Below are 16,987 nucleotides of genomic sequence, written 5' to 3'. Positions count from 1 at the left end.
AAACAATATCACCAGGGAACAGAGATGCCACTTTCCCTCAATAACCTCCTTCCCTAAAGCTGGTGTCAAACCTTGTCATCCATATCCTGATTTCACAGTGAGACTCACCTCACTTCAAGCAACCAGATGCAAATATTGATGGCCTTAAAACCGATTATCATTTATTTCTGGCTTTCTTAGTTTTTCAGGAACACCCTTGATAGCCGCTCTAGTTGTCAGTGCAAGCTCATGGCATACTTCGCCTCGTTTCCCTTTATTCTCAAGTACGAGTGCTTTCTCTAGCACATGGACACACCTCTTGGAGTAGATCAGGATGTTCTTAATATGGTACTTTCATTAGGAATTAGTTGGAAGAACTCAATTTTAGAAACAGAATTTGTGTGCAAAGCGTGCAACAAGAAATACAGTTTACATTTGGTCATAGTGACCTGTCTTAGTTATGCTACCATGACTCACACTGATTAGTATACTTACACACACACACGCACACACACGTACACACATAGGTATTTATTTATATACACGCTCACACAATAAGAAAATGTCCAAGTCTGACAATATTTCCTCCTCTTTTAGTGAAGATGGGAGTTTGGCATCTCAGGCTCTGAATCTGTTTAAACCTGGGATACAGGAATGAGACAAACTTCAAGTATACATTGACTGCACAGGGATAACATCGCACATTGAGTCTGACACATGCTGTCTTCTGCGGTGCAGCACCAGCACATGACTTAAAACTGGTTGGCCATGAAAGGAGCCAATATCCAGGACTTTTGCCTTTCAGTGTTCATATTCACTCTACGCCCAAGAGCAGGGCGATAATCAGTACAACCATAAATGTCCTTCTGTATAAACGCAGTCGTATTTAAAAGTCTGAACCAGTGCATTCCTCTCTTACATTTCTCCTCTATTCTTTTGTTGCTGTTACTCTCATATGCATGTGGAAGTAAAAGGTAGTGGGGAAACAATTTTAGTAGAAGAACACAAAGCCTCTCCTCTAAGTCCACAGAAGACCACTAAAAGTGTAAAATTTCCAAAATAGCTCACAGGAATTCTTCAAATACAGTAAGTGTTTTCAATGGGGTTTACATATCACATTTCACATTATTTCCACAGAAGTCTACCTTATCACTTTGTTTAAACAGACAAATATCAATAACACATAATAAAACACCATACAATTCACAGGACACAACACATTTTACAAAACCTCTAAAACTCAGCACTGCCGCTTGTGGAAAAATCAAAAACTCCTATTACTTGCAGACATGAAATACACTTCACATTGAAATGAACAGCATGATTACAAGGCTTTTTTTTTTTTCTTATTTGATGGCATTGGTTTAGGATGCATTAGTTTTCAATTAGGTTTCACAATTTTTCTTCACAACCCAGAAAAGGAACCATTGCTAATCTGATATTTTCTCTGTGCTCTTTCAGGAAACTTTCTGTTATTCAGTAAACACTTTTTGAGAAAAAAACTTCTGAAAATTTAGCTTGAATCCCTAATTGTAAAACCTGAAGAACAGGCTGATGGCAATGCTTGTAACACAATCATCGCTCAGCTTACAATGATGAATCAAAAAAATATCACAGGAAGGTACAAACACATTAAGCCACAGGTTTGGTTTTCTCTGTTGTTGATTTTTTTTTTTTAAACTAACTCCTTTTCTCACAACAATGCTGAGAAGTCTCTGACTTACAATGCTTCAGCAGTCGTGTCTGTGGAGACAGACATGGTAACTTTGGCAATCTTAACTGTGCTCTTAATGCAGCTCTCGGCAGCCCTGTGCACGTTCCCCGCGTTGTTGGCGTGTTTGTGCTGGCAGTCAGACTCCATGCTGTTATCGAGGGGCTGCGCGGTACCTTCGCAGGTTGGGAACATGCTGCGGAAGGCGTGTCGCAAGTCCTTGCTCCTCAGAGCGTAGATGATGGGATTCACTGTTGAATTCAGCAAACAGAGCATGCTACAGAAGGCAAAGACAGTCTTGATGAGCTTGTTCATTTTCCCAAAGACATCGTACACCATGATGGCGAGGAGAGGGCCCCAGCATATGATTAAAACGACTAGGATTAGGACCAAAGTTTTGGCTAACCTGATGTCCATACGAGTTTGATCAGGCCTAGTGATCTGCACCTTACCATCCTCCGTAGACTGAATGATTATGCTTTTCTGCGTACCCCGCTGAATCATGCGAACAGCGTGGCTGTGAGCCTTCCACAGTATGTACATGTAGGCATAGACAATGAACAGCAAGAGGACGCTGGTGACCCCGATCCAGAACATCAGGTACGTCTCATCGATGAGAGGGAATATGTCCGAACAAACGGAATTGAGCTTTTTGCAGTTCCAGCCGAGCAGAGGAAGAACGGCTATTACAATAGCAATGGTCCACATCACACAAAACGCTACGACAGCCTTTGGTCGAGTAACAATCCTTTTGTAAGCTAGTGGCCTGTGTATAGATATGTACCTGTCTATTGCCGTGAGGAAAAGGCTACCTACAGAGGCGGTGAAGGAGGCTGTAACTCCACCCAGTTTGAACAAGAAGACATTAGGGCTGTCCTTCCGGTGGAAAACATGGAAATCCACAAAACTGTAGACAAAAATCACACTGCCCAGAAGGTCAGCCACAGCCAGGCTGCCAATGAAATGGTAGGAGGGTCTACACCGGAGGCTTCGAGAGTGGAGGATGACACAAAGGACGAGGAGGTTCTCTAGGACGGTGAAGGTGCCCAGGGTGAGCGACAGCACGGCGATGGCCAGCTGCTGGCTAGGGTTCAAGATCATAAAGCACTCCATATCCATGAAGTTCTCCCCACACTGTATGTTCTCCTCATTATCCTTAAATGTGGATAGGGACTTGTTGTAAAATTCTGTGATGTTGACTTGATCTGAGGGAATAATGCTCAGCAGGGGATCATCTCCTGCAGTCATTTTTTCTTGGAAAGGATCACCCCTGAAGGAAGAGAGAGGGAACTTCTGGGGGTAGTAACCCAGCTTGGATGCCATGTCGCCTTTCATGTCTTCGTACGGGATATCGTTGGAGCCCACGTAAAGGAGATCTGTTGTGATTGTTCGGAAAGTTGTATCTGCGAGGCCATCTAGGATCGACTTCATAACCCCAGTCTTGTTGGTTTCAGTGAGACTCGGAGGAGTGGAAAATGCATTGGAGGAAATCCTAGAAGGGGAAGAGATCAGATTTCATTAAGATAAACAGGGAGACAAGCTCCATAAACAACTTAGCTGAACTGTGTCAAAAAAAATCTACCTTTCTTTTTTATTCAGTGCATGTCTAGCCTTTGACACCTGTAGGAATCAGGGTGAATTGAGCACTTAGGAAGAAATCACCTGGATTTCACTAAGACTGAATTACACTAGGAAGTGATGTGAAAACCAGAAACGCTAAGAATTGAGTATTCCACAGGAAAGCAACCTTCATTTCTCATCAAAACTTTCTGAGCTGCTCCACCAGAAAGACATTTTTCTCTAGATCTAACATGGCTTCTGATTGCAAAGTACCTTGCAGACCAGTATTTCTTGGGCTTGCTTCATTTAGATAATATCAAGTGTCACTGTAGAAGCAGCATTAAACTAAAACATCACCTTCATTGCTTTTCTTTCAAAAGGTACCAAGGGTTTTGAAAACTTGACAACAGAGAGGGAACGGAAAGAACCACGCACTCTAAGTTTCACAGTTCACCCAGTATGCCTGTATATTCACATTACTCTGTTACAGAAATCTGAGGTCTACTAACATCCCAAATCTGGAATTGCAAATTCATTAGCAAGGTGTTTAATCTACAAATATAGCTGGCTATATATCTGGCTACAGGTACATTATTCTGTTTATTTCTTCTGCTAAGCACACTAAGGCAACTAGGACATTTGCACTGTATGGGGGAAGCGGGCTGTTACCCAGCCTTGTCCACAGTTTCAGAAAAGGTGACAAGCACTGCTCAGTCAGTGAACGCATCAGTGATTCATTCTGTGTGGACCAGAAGCTTCAATCAGAGCAGTTCACATTTGCCTAGAAAAACACAGCACCAAGTTTGAGACAGAGTGTAGCTCTGGCCAAAACTCGAAGCAAAAGGAACCAGGAACCACTGCTCTTGTGAGAAGCACAGAAATGCAACTAATCCCATTGAGGACGCTCTCAAAACCATTCTGTCCCACCATTAATGAGGAGCCCAGCAGAAGGTCTCCAGGTAGCCAGTGGTCTCTGAGTCCTGTCGTGCCTAGCCTTTGCTTGCAGATGGTGATTAATTGCAGAGTGTAACTCAAAGTCAGGGCATGCCTGGGAGAGCACCCTCACCAGCATCTGAACATCAACATATAAGACAGGTCTTACAGCTCTGATGCTGTGCTCATTACAGAACTTCGCCCCTGCTACATACCTTGAATATGCATTGAGCACATGCTTTAGGGCCTCCAGAGGCCACCAGAGTGGCTGAGAGGGGTCTGAATGTAAATAAGAGCCAGAACCATTGCTTCAGCATGCTGCAGCTATTCTGCATCTGCTATGGGATGTCTTGATGATTATATCAGCAACAGGGGCAAACCCAAGATATTTGATGCTTTTAGAATGGTGGAAATTGTTTGTGACACTCAAGAAATCCCAGATGTGATATACAGGCCTGTACTGACTTTAACCTGTTCACTTTACACAACTGATAATAATCAGCCAGAAGGGCCACAAGAGATTATGTGCCAAAATCCAGAGTACTAATCACTTCAAGTCCTAAAGAGGAGACTTGTACTCTAGGCATCACAGCTCAGTTCTCCCATGAAAACTAAACAAAAGAAGTAAAGGATTCTTCTCTACAATACTTGAAACCAGAAGAAAACATGAATACTTCCAGAAAGAAACAGAAATCATTTGGCCAATGAGATATTTATCATGCACTTACACATAACATCTGAACACTCAACACTTTTCCCATAGTTCTTTAAAGTTTTGCATTTGAGTCAGTGTTAAGAGGAAATATATGAGCCTAGACCTCCAGAAGATAGTGCAACTCCAGTGCTGCAAACAAGGATGAGTATATGAAACTCTTACCGGGACAGTCTAACACACAACACAGCCAGGCTGTGTCAGCTTTTGCAGGCATCGTTTGCTCAGCAAATAACAACACATTTATTAGATAGACAGACAATATTAAGGTATTTAATTTTGAGGGTGTGAACAGTGAGGGAGGGAGATGTCACTGGAGCGCATATTAAAAATGAAAAACAATAATCTAATAGGTAAGGCAGTTTTCTTCTAGAAGCTACTTTACAGCTGTTCCTTGTAGAATTTGCAGATGTTACATGTTGCAAAGATGAGTCTCCTGTCAACCAACATATCTCCTTCAGGTGAAGTCTGGCAACTTTAAACCTGGTGTTAGAATACCAGTTCAAAACGAGATGTGAAGAACACATTATTCATTTGAAAACTACCCCAAAAATAATAGATCAACCAAGTTGTTCTATAAACATGTAAAGGGGGCTGTGGTATTCTGTTATTCCAGCTTATTTCTGACAGAAGAAAGACAACCATTTGAATGACTAAAGCCACAGCCCCGTGTCAAGAAGATCATGTTTGAGTAAAGGTTCAAAAATTGTATGCAACTGAGCACTTCTGCTAGACAGACAAACAAATTGTTATGAGGTGGCTGGTCCCTGCTGGAGTCATGTTAAATACAGATCTCCTCAGAATAAGGTACTAGGGGTCATGCAGTCCCTACCTTTGTTTGAAATACAAATGAAAGAACACGAATTCCTGTGTGCTCTTCTGAAGGTGGCAGTGAGTTACGCAACAGTATCACTATGCATGCATATGCTATGCTAACAACGTGGTTAATGGGATCAGGAGAGGCAAGTCTTACTCTGAATTTCAATGATTTTTTTCTCTCTGTATTTTTACATTGAGACTATTACAGTAATTTCCACCTTATTGTCTCTGCAAAGAGAGTTTTCTTTGAGAGTACTTGGGAGTTCATTAGTGGTGTAGCTTAGGCTTTGGGGGATGCAGCTGACATTAATTTTGTTTTTGTTTGCTGCTGGGAATAACATAATTGGAAATTTCTAGCAGTATGTGTGCATGCACCTATTCAAGTAGCATTTGATTTTTATTAAAGTTGCAGTAAAACAGCCATTCAACTGATCTGGAATTGCATTTTCTTGGAATTTAGTTTGTTTTAATTTAAATACTAGCTTGTCCTGATATAAGCTCCAATACTGAAATGCACTGAAGTGATCAGCAAGGTTTTCAATGGCTGTCCAGTGACAACAAGACTCTTCGGCACTGCGGTCTGCAGGAGAGTCCAGGCCACAGTTTGAGGTGTTGCATGATTTGACATAGACTCACAGACCAATGGCAGAAGCAGTGGTCATAGAATCATAGAATCATAGAATAACCAGGTTGGAAGAGACCCACCGGATCATTGAGTCCAACCATTCCTATCAAAAAGGTCTGGGCCTTGGTCTTTTCTTTGGTGTCAGCACCACACAAATTTTGGCTTTGAGCTCCTCTGTCCAAATCTGGAGTGGCAAGCAGGCCCTGCCGACAGAAACCATGCCATGTGGTCACGCTGCTCTTCACAGTCAGCTTCAAGGCGACCCAAAGCCATACTGCCCAAGACCCATGACCTTCTCGATGTGAAATACCCTGCGAGCCTCTGTGGCTTCTCAAGGCCTCTCTAGAGGCCAGGGGTCCCTTGCAGATTCCCCCTCCCTGGATGGGGCTCAGGTGACAGCCACGTGCCACCACAAGGTCCCCTCGCGGGCAGGGTGGCAGTGACGAGAGCCTCCCTGCCCTGCTAGAATCCACTCTTCTCACAAAGCATTTGAGTCTCCAAAGGTCTCAGCTTTGTCCCTTCATTAAGTGAGTTCTACTTCCTCACTCATTTTAGAACAGCCTTAAAAAGAACTGAAACATTGATTAAAGATGAGGAAGAGCCTGCGCTGATACCAGCATTCAAAATTTTCAATGTATTTCCACGTCTGCGTGGAACAATTCACAGTAAGCAATGAATTATTAATACAGATAAGGATTAAACAATAGATAAAAGATTCAAGCATCTCTTATTTTAAAACCAAACCCAGAAACCCTAGAGCTGAACACCATTTTAGACTTTCCTCCCATCAGCCGCCGGCTGTTGACAGGCACTTCCAGACCAGCTGTACAAAGTGACTGCCACTAGATGGAGCGGCTTTTACAAACACACATCTAGCTCTCTGCAAAGACCGGGATTTAACTTCCTCTAGTCCCTCTTTCCAGCGTGCTTTAGCGAGGTTCAAACATACGAGGTGTTGTCAACATCAGTTCAGGGTTGAGGACACAAGGCTTTGCCCTCAGAGCCAAAGAACTGGTGAAGAGTTGAAGGATAAGTCTTACTATTGCCCTCCACTATGTGGTTACTTATAGTTTTAAAAGAAGTTTGGATGCCATCAGAATATAAAGACCCCTTAGGTAAAATATAAAAGATAGGACACGTAAAAGGCTGGTGACTCATCTTGGACAAGAGGCAGAATTATACCTCCCCTGCATTTCTTGTTGGTCCACAAGATCAGTTCACTCGGGAACAAGAACGTGACTTCATTAAAATGCTATTACCTATCTTCTCCTGCTGTTCTTGGGGAGAGGGAGAGCTGGAAAGTTTTTATCACTGTCTAAACAAAAGGGCTCGATTTATTATAATTTTCAAATCAGGATGATTGATTGAGCAAATTTAATAGCCTGAATAGAAACAGAGAATATTTGCGTTCTTCCTCGGAAAGTAATTATGAGCAATATGATGATGCTACTGATAACTGCAAAAATGTTGATGTAGCAAGAAAAGGAATCAAAAACAAGAAAGGGAAATCCACAATCAAACCTTTCTAGCTTCTATTTTAGAAAATATTTTGATCTCCGTGTCTATGCATTTTTTCTATGATACCCACAGCTAATTAATAACAGGCTAAAGGACAAGTAGGTGTAATTGAAATACACTTTTTGAATGTGCAATAATATGTAAATGCATTCTCCTTGCTGACATGCTATAAGGCTTGCAAGTCCTTCAGAGAAGGACTTCTTCTGGTAAGTTTACGTAGTGCCCAGTACACTGGGACTCCAACCAAACTGGGTCCACCGGTACCACCACAGGACTACAGTACTGAAGTACTACCACAGAGGAAACAGCAGTAATTTATACCTGTGTGTAGTCAGCTAAAAAAGTGTGAGAGAAATGAGATCTACCATAGTAACTGTTGGCCTCCAGGAATTAGAACTGTCCTATAAAATGAAAATTTATATGGCTAATAATTACCTTATCCCATATGGCGATGAACAATACTGCTTCGAGGACAGAACAAGGTTTCTATGCCTTGGAGAAAGAAATGTGCAGGCGGAGAAATGGGACTCTAAGACTCAGTAACACTGAGCAAGAAAAAAACATGTTGATGAGAATGTAAAAGCAATGTTACTCCTATTCAGTTTACTGATTTACTACTCCATCTCCAACATTGTGCTACTCTAGGCTATAAATGGCAAATATGCTGTCACTCCTAATTCAGGAAAACTTGCATTTACTTAAATGAATTTTCTCCATGTGAGGGATTGGGAAGGAGCACAGACACTAGGAGAGGAGCAAATGAGGGATGTTATCTTCTAGTTACAGCAAGGCACTATCAGCTGTGGGGTAAATTAGGGCATGCAAGTACTGAACAAAATGTTGTTCTTAAGTAACATGATGATATCTTTGGCAAGTTGAAGCTTAATTAGCAAAAAGCCACAGCTACATGGTTATTTATGTTGATTAACATACCGTTCTCACACTAGCAGGATAGCGGCTGGATTTTTTCTAATTTGAGGGCAAACTGCCCCTACGTGAAACCAGCCAGGATCCAGCAGCTGACAACCTGAACAACAAAAACAAAACAATGGCAAAAACAGAGCATAAATCAGTGACTAACAAAGTTTTTAAATGAAATAACATCATTTCCTCCCTCCAAAGTTTTGTCGGTGACTTGTGTGTACCAGTTTTAGCACAGGTGACTTGCAAGCACAGAGGAAAAGAGGCTGTGTCTTACCCCTCCAATAGCCAGGGCTTATGTGTGTGTCTAAGACAAGAGAGGTTCAAAATTGAGGTTGAAGTCCTGCTCTGTTTGGTGCAGGTAAAGTATCCAAACTTTGCTCTTCTGGGAATCAGGTGAGCATCCTGGCAATATCTCCATTCTGCTACCTATCTCTAAACTGCCTGAGTTGTTCCACGTTGGATGAAGATTTAAACATCGGGAAATAAAAGTACCAGGGTGCACACCTGGCAGGTGAGAAGCTTAGCTTGAAGATCTGTCTCTAAATTGAGGGAACTAAGGATGTCACCCCCACATTCCTTAGCGACAGGGGGAAGAGCAGGGATAGATGCCCCATCTGCCTGGGGAAAACCTCCAAAGCTCCCAAGCTCACTCAAAATCTCTCAGCTTGTGAAATACAACCCCCTACACACACATTTCCTGCCAGGTTGGAGACAAGACAAAGTACATAAGGCACAGATCAGCAAGGGGACTGCCAGGGTCACGTTAATGGGAAACTAGAGCTACGTGGTCTGCCTGGCTTTTAGAAAAAAGGAGGGAAGGCAGGGGTGACTTTCTTAAAACAACAAAAGGATGGTCTGAACATGGAATTTTAATATCTTTCAGAGTTTACTTTATACATCTTAATTTCATTTAAATACATACTTCTAGTAAAGAATGAAGAGGCTTGCTGAAGCACGAAAGGTTCAGATGAAAGGGAAACAGTGAAGCAAAAATGAGCTAGTATTTGCTTAAAATCATCTCCCATTTCCCAATAAAGCAGAATGAACAGGTAATAAGAAAAGTTTCATGCAATGTTTTGGTATTTACATTTTAAAGAAAATGGAAGAGAACTAATTAAGCTGGTCCATTTTGAACTTTTAAATTAACTTTTTCACAAAAGGGCTTATCATGGATTTCAATATTCCAATAGAAATTGCTTCATTTCCAACCTCTTTTCTAGCCTTTCTCTAACACCAAAAGGTGCCGGTGCTTATTACTGCTAAGCAGAATTGACATAAATGTTAAATGAAGACAGAGAAGCCCAGTCAGGTGCAAAAGAGATGGGGGCAGAACGCTCAGCCTCCTGAAAGTACGTAGAAGAGACAGCAGCTTAACACACAACATGTAGTTGAAGGGAGAGAAGATATTTGAAAGAGCAGAGCAGGACATAAAAGAGCCAGGCTCCACTGGATGCTAAATGCTGAAGGTCCCCAGAAGAATGTAATGTCTAGAGGATGAAACTAGGGGAAAAACACATTTATTGGGGGGGGGTGTAGAAATAACCACTCCAAGAAAACAGCTTCCATGTAATGGCCAGGGCAGAACAAAAAAGGTTAAGAATTTGCTGTAGCAGAAAAGATTAGTGAACTTTATTAAAAAAGTAAGGATTAGAGACAGAAAGGTAGCAAAAACATCAGGCTCCAGGGAGAACTCTCATAAACTGCACTGAGTGCATGTCTGCCTCCTTCTCCCCTGCAACAGACTGTGGGCTCAACAAGTTTTAAATAAAGACTTTGTGAGAGAGCAAGGAGATGCTGAGAGCAAAGGTAATGCGGGTTAAATAATTGGTGTGAAGGGGACCGGAAAGAGAGAGGAGAGGTAACTGCTGTCCTCACACAAGGAAGACGATGTCTCCAGGTGAGATGAGAGCATACCCGGAGAAGATAAGACCCAAGTGGAAGGAGCCTCTGCGAGACAGGGGATGCAGATTTTAGGGAAAAGAGAAGATGCCTTTGTGATCGGCTTGGGGAAAGCAGATGAGGTGAAGGAGAAAACTCACAAGATAAAACCTCCCTGCTCTTCTGAGCTATGTGAACTTCCTCTGTAAGCTGATGGATATAACTAGTGGGATTTTCAGGTCCCACCGTAAAGAAAGAACAGACCCATTGCTCTGCAGGCAATGACTTCTGTTTTGAAAGTCCATTTCTGGTCTGTATTCAAACAGTGAAGGAAGATGCAAAGGGCTCTAAGAAGCCATCCTTGATAAGGTCACAGAAAAGGACAGCACTGTATGCACTGACACATGGGACCAAGCTGGGGAGACCTGGGAGAGATCAGCTGAGCAAATCTGGACAGGGATATTAATAAAAATCAAACTGCGCTTAAGGAAAATGAAGTACAGGATATGGGCCTCAGAGCTGGAAAGGAAGGATAAGAGAGTTCAAATGGAGCCACTGAGTGATCCAGCAGATAAACACACCAAAAGGGGAAAAGAGTGATGCAGGTGATGACAGAAAGTTAGCACATAGAATCACAGAATCACTAGGTTGGAAAAGACCTCCAAGATCACTGAGAAGGTCAGCAACACAGTGCAGAGCAAGATCCCTTCTACTTCAGTCCTCAGGAATCAGCTTCTCCTGAAAATTATTAGGCACCGCTCAGAAGCTAGGACAGAAAGGTTTTTCGTAAACGCGATATCCCACGCCATCACAAGTAGCGAAGGATGAAAATATGCACTCCAATTAAAAAATGTAAAACATTCTTTCATTTCTGGAACTGTCTGGCCTTTCTTAAAATTTAAATAAGCTCAGATAAGTCTCTTCATAGCCACACTCAGAATATAATGATATTCAAATATACTGCCTTCACACACACAAACAACTTGTGAAATTATTTGCCAGCATATTAAGCCACTACACCAGATTGCTTGGCAATGGTGCGTGTCTTCTAAATATGCAGATGCTTTTCTTTTTTAAATAAAGGAGATAGAGAGAGAAGAGGAGAAGTGAGAAAGAATCACAGTAGAATCTGATACCCAACTAGCCAGAACAACAAATTGCGGAGAGACTCCAACCAATATTACAACAGATTTGGAGAAACGGTTACAAGATGCTGAGGATGAGTTATTACTTTTTATTTGCTTGTGTGTGTGTATATATATTTCTATGTATAAACTTACACATAGAAACACACAAACACATACACATGCCTAGAGACACAACTATGCAAAGTGTCACAGATGCTGCAGTAGTGTTTGTCATACATAAACTCAAATTCCCAGAGCCAGAGGACGAGCAGACAAGCTAGAAGCGTAGGTATAAAAAATAAGGCAAGATGAGTGCTGAGTATTTTTTTTTCTTAATTCCCCCATATACAGCCTTCCTGGGGAAAAGCAAGATTCTAAAATTAGCACATCTATCACAGTGATCCTGTAAAAATCATTGTGCGTGTATATATACATATAGGTACCTATATACACACTCCAAAACTATTTCACCTAATTTTCCAGGCACACGCGTAGCCTGAACTCCAATATTGTACTGTTGTAAACAGAGGCAAAATTGGCTAAACCAAATTATTTTTAAGAGCATATTTTACATATTCACCACAACAGAAAGGTGGGAGCCCCTCAAGCTCCTAAGCACAAACTTTGAAAGGCTTCCTAAAATGCAGAAATTTGAAAATGACTCCAGTGAGGGCTGAAAGGGAATTGACAGTATTCCCTATGGAATTTCTCCTGCTAAGTACTTAGCAGTGAGCACACATATCTTTCTTAAGAAGAATATACAACTGCCACAGAACAGGTTAACAGAGGATGAGGTATAATTTGATGCCACTTAGCCTCAACCTACACAAAAAGACAACATCTGAAACGTATAAACCACTCAGTTTCATCAACAGTCTATCCAAAGTATAATGACTGACCTTATATTAACACACACAGTAGCGAAATACCTATTTTATCTGTAATTTGGATATCGGCAGCTTGATTAAAAATGATGTACCTACTGAAGAGAGACAGAACCGGGCTTGGTGTGTGCATCACCATAATGCCCCTGCATGAGGCACAAAAGGCAGAATAAAATGTGCTCCAACCTTATGTTGCAAACTCAATCATTTTTCATGGGCAACAATGGTACCTTGGGGAAAAAGAAGAAAAAAAGTTCTTTCTAACGAGAAATTGATTTATAAGTCATTATAACCATTTCAAAAGGACAGGTTGTGGCTGGTTTCAGTGATCATTAACAAAGCCACACACTTGCAAAGAGCCTGAGTTCTGGGGGGGGGGAGCGAAATACTTATCCCACTGACAGCAATCGGACGTGCACTTTTTGCAGCAGTAGAGTGTCAATCTAGAAATGGAGACGTAAAGAGCAGTACTGAGAAGACAGGTTGTCACATTTTTAACTTTGCATTAATAACAAATGCTGTTGCTGTCTATTCTGGCACGTTTGCAAGCTTGCTTTTAAGTACGAGGGGCTGGCATGCATTTCCACTATAGATAGGAAAACAAGAGCAGCCTTGTTATGATTAAAAGGGTCTATTTCCCTCTGCCTTCTGTCTTCTGTGTCCATCTGCACAGCTGCTTTGAACTTGGCCAAATCCCAGAGTTAGGGTCGCCCGCAGTACATATTTTAAATCAGCAGCAGACTGTGCAAATTTGCTTCTACAGAAGAGAAAAATCTGCAAATTCTCACTTATGTGTTTGACGAGTGGTTTTGTGGAACATTCATCATTTTACATAGCCTAAACTATGTGGGAAATTGCAGCAAAACCCACCTAAAATAATACTGTTTCAAGAGGAGATTCTGATAAAGCTAATATAGACATCTGCAAAGAAATGAAGAGCAATCACTACTGAGAGAAACGAATTCTGCAGATGCTTAGGTAGCTGACTGCATGACTACAGAGAGGTCACAAAGTTTGCATCAGAGAAGCTACAGTAATTTCTCACAAAATGTGCAGAAGCAGAGAAAGTAGGTGAGTGGAAGACACCATGTAAGTCCTGCAGAACCACAAAAGGCAATGTATTCTCAAAAATCTTGGGCAATACTAAATGAATACATGGGTATGGGTTCTTCCTTGTCTCTTAATCTCCTCACCTCCCTCTAATCAACAGAAAGGAAAGCCATCCCAGCTTTCCCTCCCTAGCATGTAACACATTCAGCACCAAAGCTCCCAGAGAGTGGATGGCCACATTAAAGGCTGAAAGTCAGAAATGACTAAAAAAGAAAAGTTATTTCATTTCTAAAGTTCTGTTGCCCAATCATAAACCTGTGAAAAGGAAAGAAAGGCTTGCATTGGCCAAGACCTGCTATTCCTACAGTAGAGCATGAAAGCCCTTAATGGGGTCCTTTATGCAACTGAGCTAATATAATTCACCAAAGAACTACAGTCAAGATCAAAGGTGCCCACCAGCTCATCCTCACCCTACTACAACCTGCTTCCACCTTCACCTTAAGTTTTGTAGGTATTTTGATTCAATTACTGTGGGTTTACTCATTATCAAATGGTCAATGAGGTACATTCACAGCAAATAGTTGATTTCTTTACTTAGCCAACTTTCAACCCCCCTGTCTCCCCTGGCAATAGATGCCTGCTGTCTCAGCCAAGCAATTATTGCTTTTATCAGTTCTGCTTTAAAATGGTTTTTATTCAAATGGTTATACTTCTCATTCCAAAGACCAACAGATATTAAAGCAAATATGTTCCCATTTGCTACAAAACTAATTTTAACCTCAAGCAAATCAGGAATCACACATTCATCTTCTAAACTGTTTAAAGATGTTACGTTCATTTCTTTTACAGATGATTTAATAAACTCAGCCTGCATAATAAAGATTCCTACAACAGTCACAGGGTTGGTTTTTTTTCCCTTTCTTGAGAAGGGAAAACCTACACTGGCAGGTGATATGAGGCATAATGAAAAAAGAATTAAGCACACACAAGAAATTTTTGCAATATTGCACATTTTGTTATTAAATAACAAATATCACTCTGATCCTTCATGATGCTGGTACATGTGAACAGCAATGCCGCCCCCAGCAGAGAATGCTATATTCCTTTAAGAAAAGGTGAACAATAACAATGAAAACAAGATGATACATCTAAGAAAAAAAAAAAGGAAACATTACTACACCTTTAACGGGTCAAAAAAGCCATGCTACAGGGGTTTTAAAAAAACTTGTAGATACTCAGGAAGGGATATTTTGCTATCTGGCTCTGTGTTATATACGTCCCTTTATCTTCTGAAAGAACACATACGCTGAAACTGTTAATATGATCTTTTGCTGCCATACAGAAAATAACACTGACGATAATTTTAGAGAAAGAAAAAAAACTATGGACTTCATCTTCTGACACCATTTTACTTATTCAAACTGAAATCACAGTAACGAGCTGTCTCCTACCAAAGGCTTGGTACATACCTCATCCAGGGGTGTTCTCAATGGAGATTAGCAGACGTCTTTGAGACAAAAAGATGCCCATTTAAAATAAGCCCATCTGGTTACTCAGAATAATTTCTCAACAGCTGAAGATCTCACATGACGAACACCGCGTGAAGTTTATAAAGCTCACTCTTTTTCTGCCGTTTCCCCCCGCCCCAGACCTCTGAATTTCAGACAAAAACAAACCAACCAATCTAACACCCTACTGGGATGTTCTGAAGATGCTGGATGCCTAAGTGACATCTTTCAAGGCAACACCGCTGCGCACAAAAATCACGAACCGCCTTTTATTTTCGCTTACAGCCTCAACGTCGGAGTTTTGGGAGGAGAAGCGCAGAGGAAAAACCGGGCCAAACGCCACCCGCCGCACATCACCGGTGGGTGAGGACGAGAGGAGAAACCTCTGATGTCAGATAAGGTCCTGCGGGGACCGGGGAGGCTGCGGGCTCCGCGCACAGAAGAATAGGCGCGTGTGGACCACAACGCCGCCAGCCTCCCGCACACGCTCCCGGCTCCCCCGGGCAGCACCAAACCCAACCGCGCAGCTCGGGGCGCTGCTTTTTCCCCGGGGCACCCTTCAAGCACCACGCCTGGGGCGGGGGCCAGACCACGGGCGGGAATGCTCCCGGGCAGGGGTGCTCCCGGGCGGGGATGCTCCGGGGTGGGGATGCTCGAGATGCTCCCGGGTGGGGATGCTCCGGGGCAAGGATGCTCCTGGGTGGGGATGCTCCCGAGTGGGGATGCTCCCGGGCGGGGATGATCCCGGGCAGGGATGCTCCCGGGCAGGAATACTCCCGGGCAGGCAGGGATGCTCCCGGGTGGGGATGCTCCCAGGCAGGGATGCTCGAGATGCTCCCGGGCGGGGATGCTCCCGGGCAGGGATGCTCGAGATGCTCCCGGGTGGGGATGCTCGAGATGCTCCCGGGTGGGGATGCTCCCGGTCAGGGATGCTCGAGATGCTCCCGGGTGGGGATGCTCCCGGGCGGGGATGCTCCCGCAGCAGCCGGGCGCTCCGCCGTCGAGAGCAGGCGGTGTCACCCTCCGGCCCCCGCTTCCCCACGCTGCTAACAAACTTTGGATGGGGGCGCCGGCCGCCTGGCCCCCGGCTGGGAGCGGGGACACCCTTCGCAGCCCCCCCCCCCCCCCCTCCCTCCCCCCCAGCCCCGCGCCCTCCTTACCCTCCGCACGGCACCGGCTGGAGCGCCGCCCCGCCCGGGCACCCCGGCACCGGGGAGCGCCGAGGAGGCGGTGCCGGCGAGGGGAAGGAGGAGGTGGGAGACTTCTTCTCTCTCCCCCCACCCCCCGCCTTCCCCCGCCGCGCTGCCTCCCCCCCTTTTTTTTTTTTTCCCTTTCCCTTCGTGCCCTCCCCTCTCCGGCCACCGCCGCTCAGCCGCCGCGCCGCTCCATGTGCCGCCCGCCCCCTCCTCCTCCTCCTCCGCCTCCTCCGCCTCCTCCTCCTCCTCCGCCGGGCTCGGGGCTCCGGCAGACGGCGCCGCGTCCCCCCCCGCTGCCGCCCCGCTCCGGTCCCATTTATGACTCGCGGCTCCCGTCACGTGTCCCGCCGCCTTTTGTCCCGCGCGGGCCGCGGGGGGACGGGCCGCGGGCGAACTGCGCCCCGCGGGGGAGGGACGGACGGACGGACGGACGGACGGAGGCAGCGCCGCCCGCATCCCGCGGGGCCGGCCCCCCGCCCCTGCGCCGGGGTTTGCTCCCCGTGCCTCTTCCCGCTCTCCTCCAATCCCGCCGTGGGTGTTTCGGGGCTCACGCCTCGTCGCGG

At 44.1% G+C, this 16,987-nt stretch overlaps 1 protein-coding gene across 2 annotated transcripts; it reads right to left on the bottom strand.

The window, feature by feature from the left end:
* Positions 1-235: 235 nt before the first annotated feature.
* On the bottom strand, positions 236-16,500 carry CNR1 (cannabinoid receptor 1). Of its 2 annotated transcripts, none has more exons than XM_069851277.1 (2): positions 16,389-16,500; positions 236-3,182 (listed from the first exon to the last, which is right to left on the bottom strand). In XM_069851277.1, the coding sequence occupies exon 2, from the start codon at positions 3,119-3,121 to the stop codon at positions 1,700-1,702; it is 1,422 nt and encodes a 473-aa protein (XP_069707378.1). In that variant the 5' UTR covers positions 3,122-3,182; positions 16,389-16,500; the 3' UTR covers positions 236-1,699. The 2 variants fall into 2 exon arrangements, with proteins under 2 accessions (XP_069707378.1, XP_069707377.1); XM_069851276.1 differs by lacking the exon at positions 16,389-16,500 and adding an exon at positions 15,190-15,699.
* Between the last annotated feature and the right edge of the window lie 487 nt (positions 16,501-16,987).

The sequence above is a fragment of the Phaenicophaeus curvirostris genome, chromosome 2 (genome assembly GCF_032191515.1).
Source record: "Phaenicophaeus curvirostris isolate KB17595 chromosome 2, BPBGC_Pcur_1.0, whole genome shotgun sequence".
NCBI lineage: Eukaryota > Metazoa > Chordata > Aves > Cuculiformes > Cuculidae > Phaenicophaeus > Phaenicophaeus curvirostris.
Note: the sequence above shows the minus strand (reverse complement) of the source record. Positions and strands in the feature narration are given on the sequence as shown.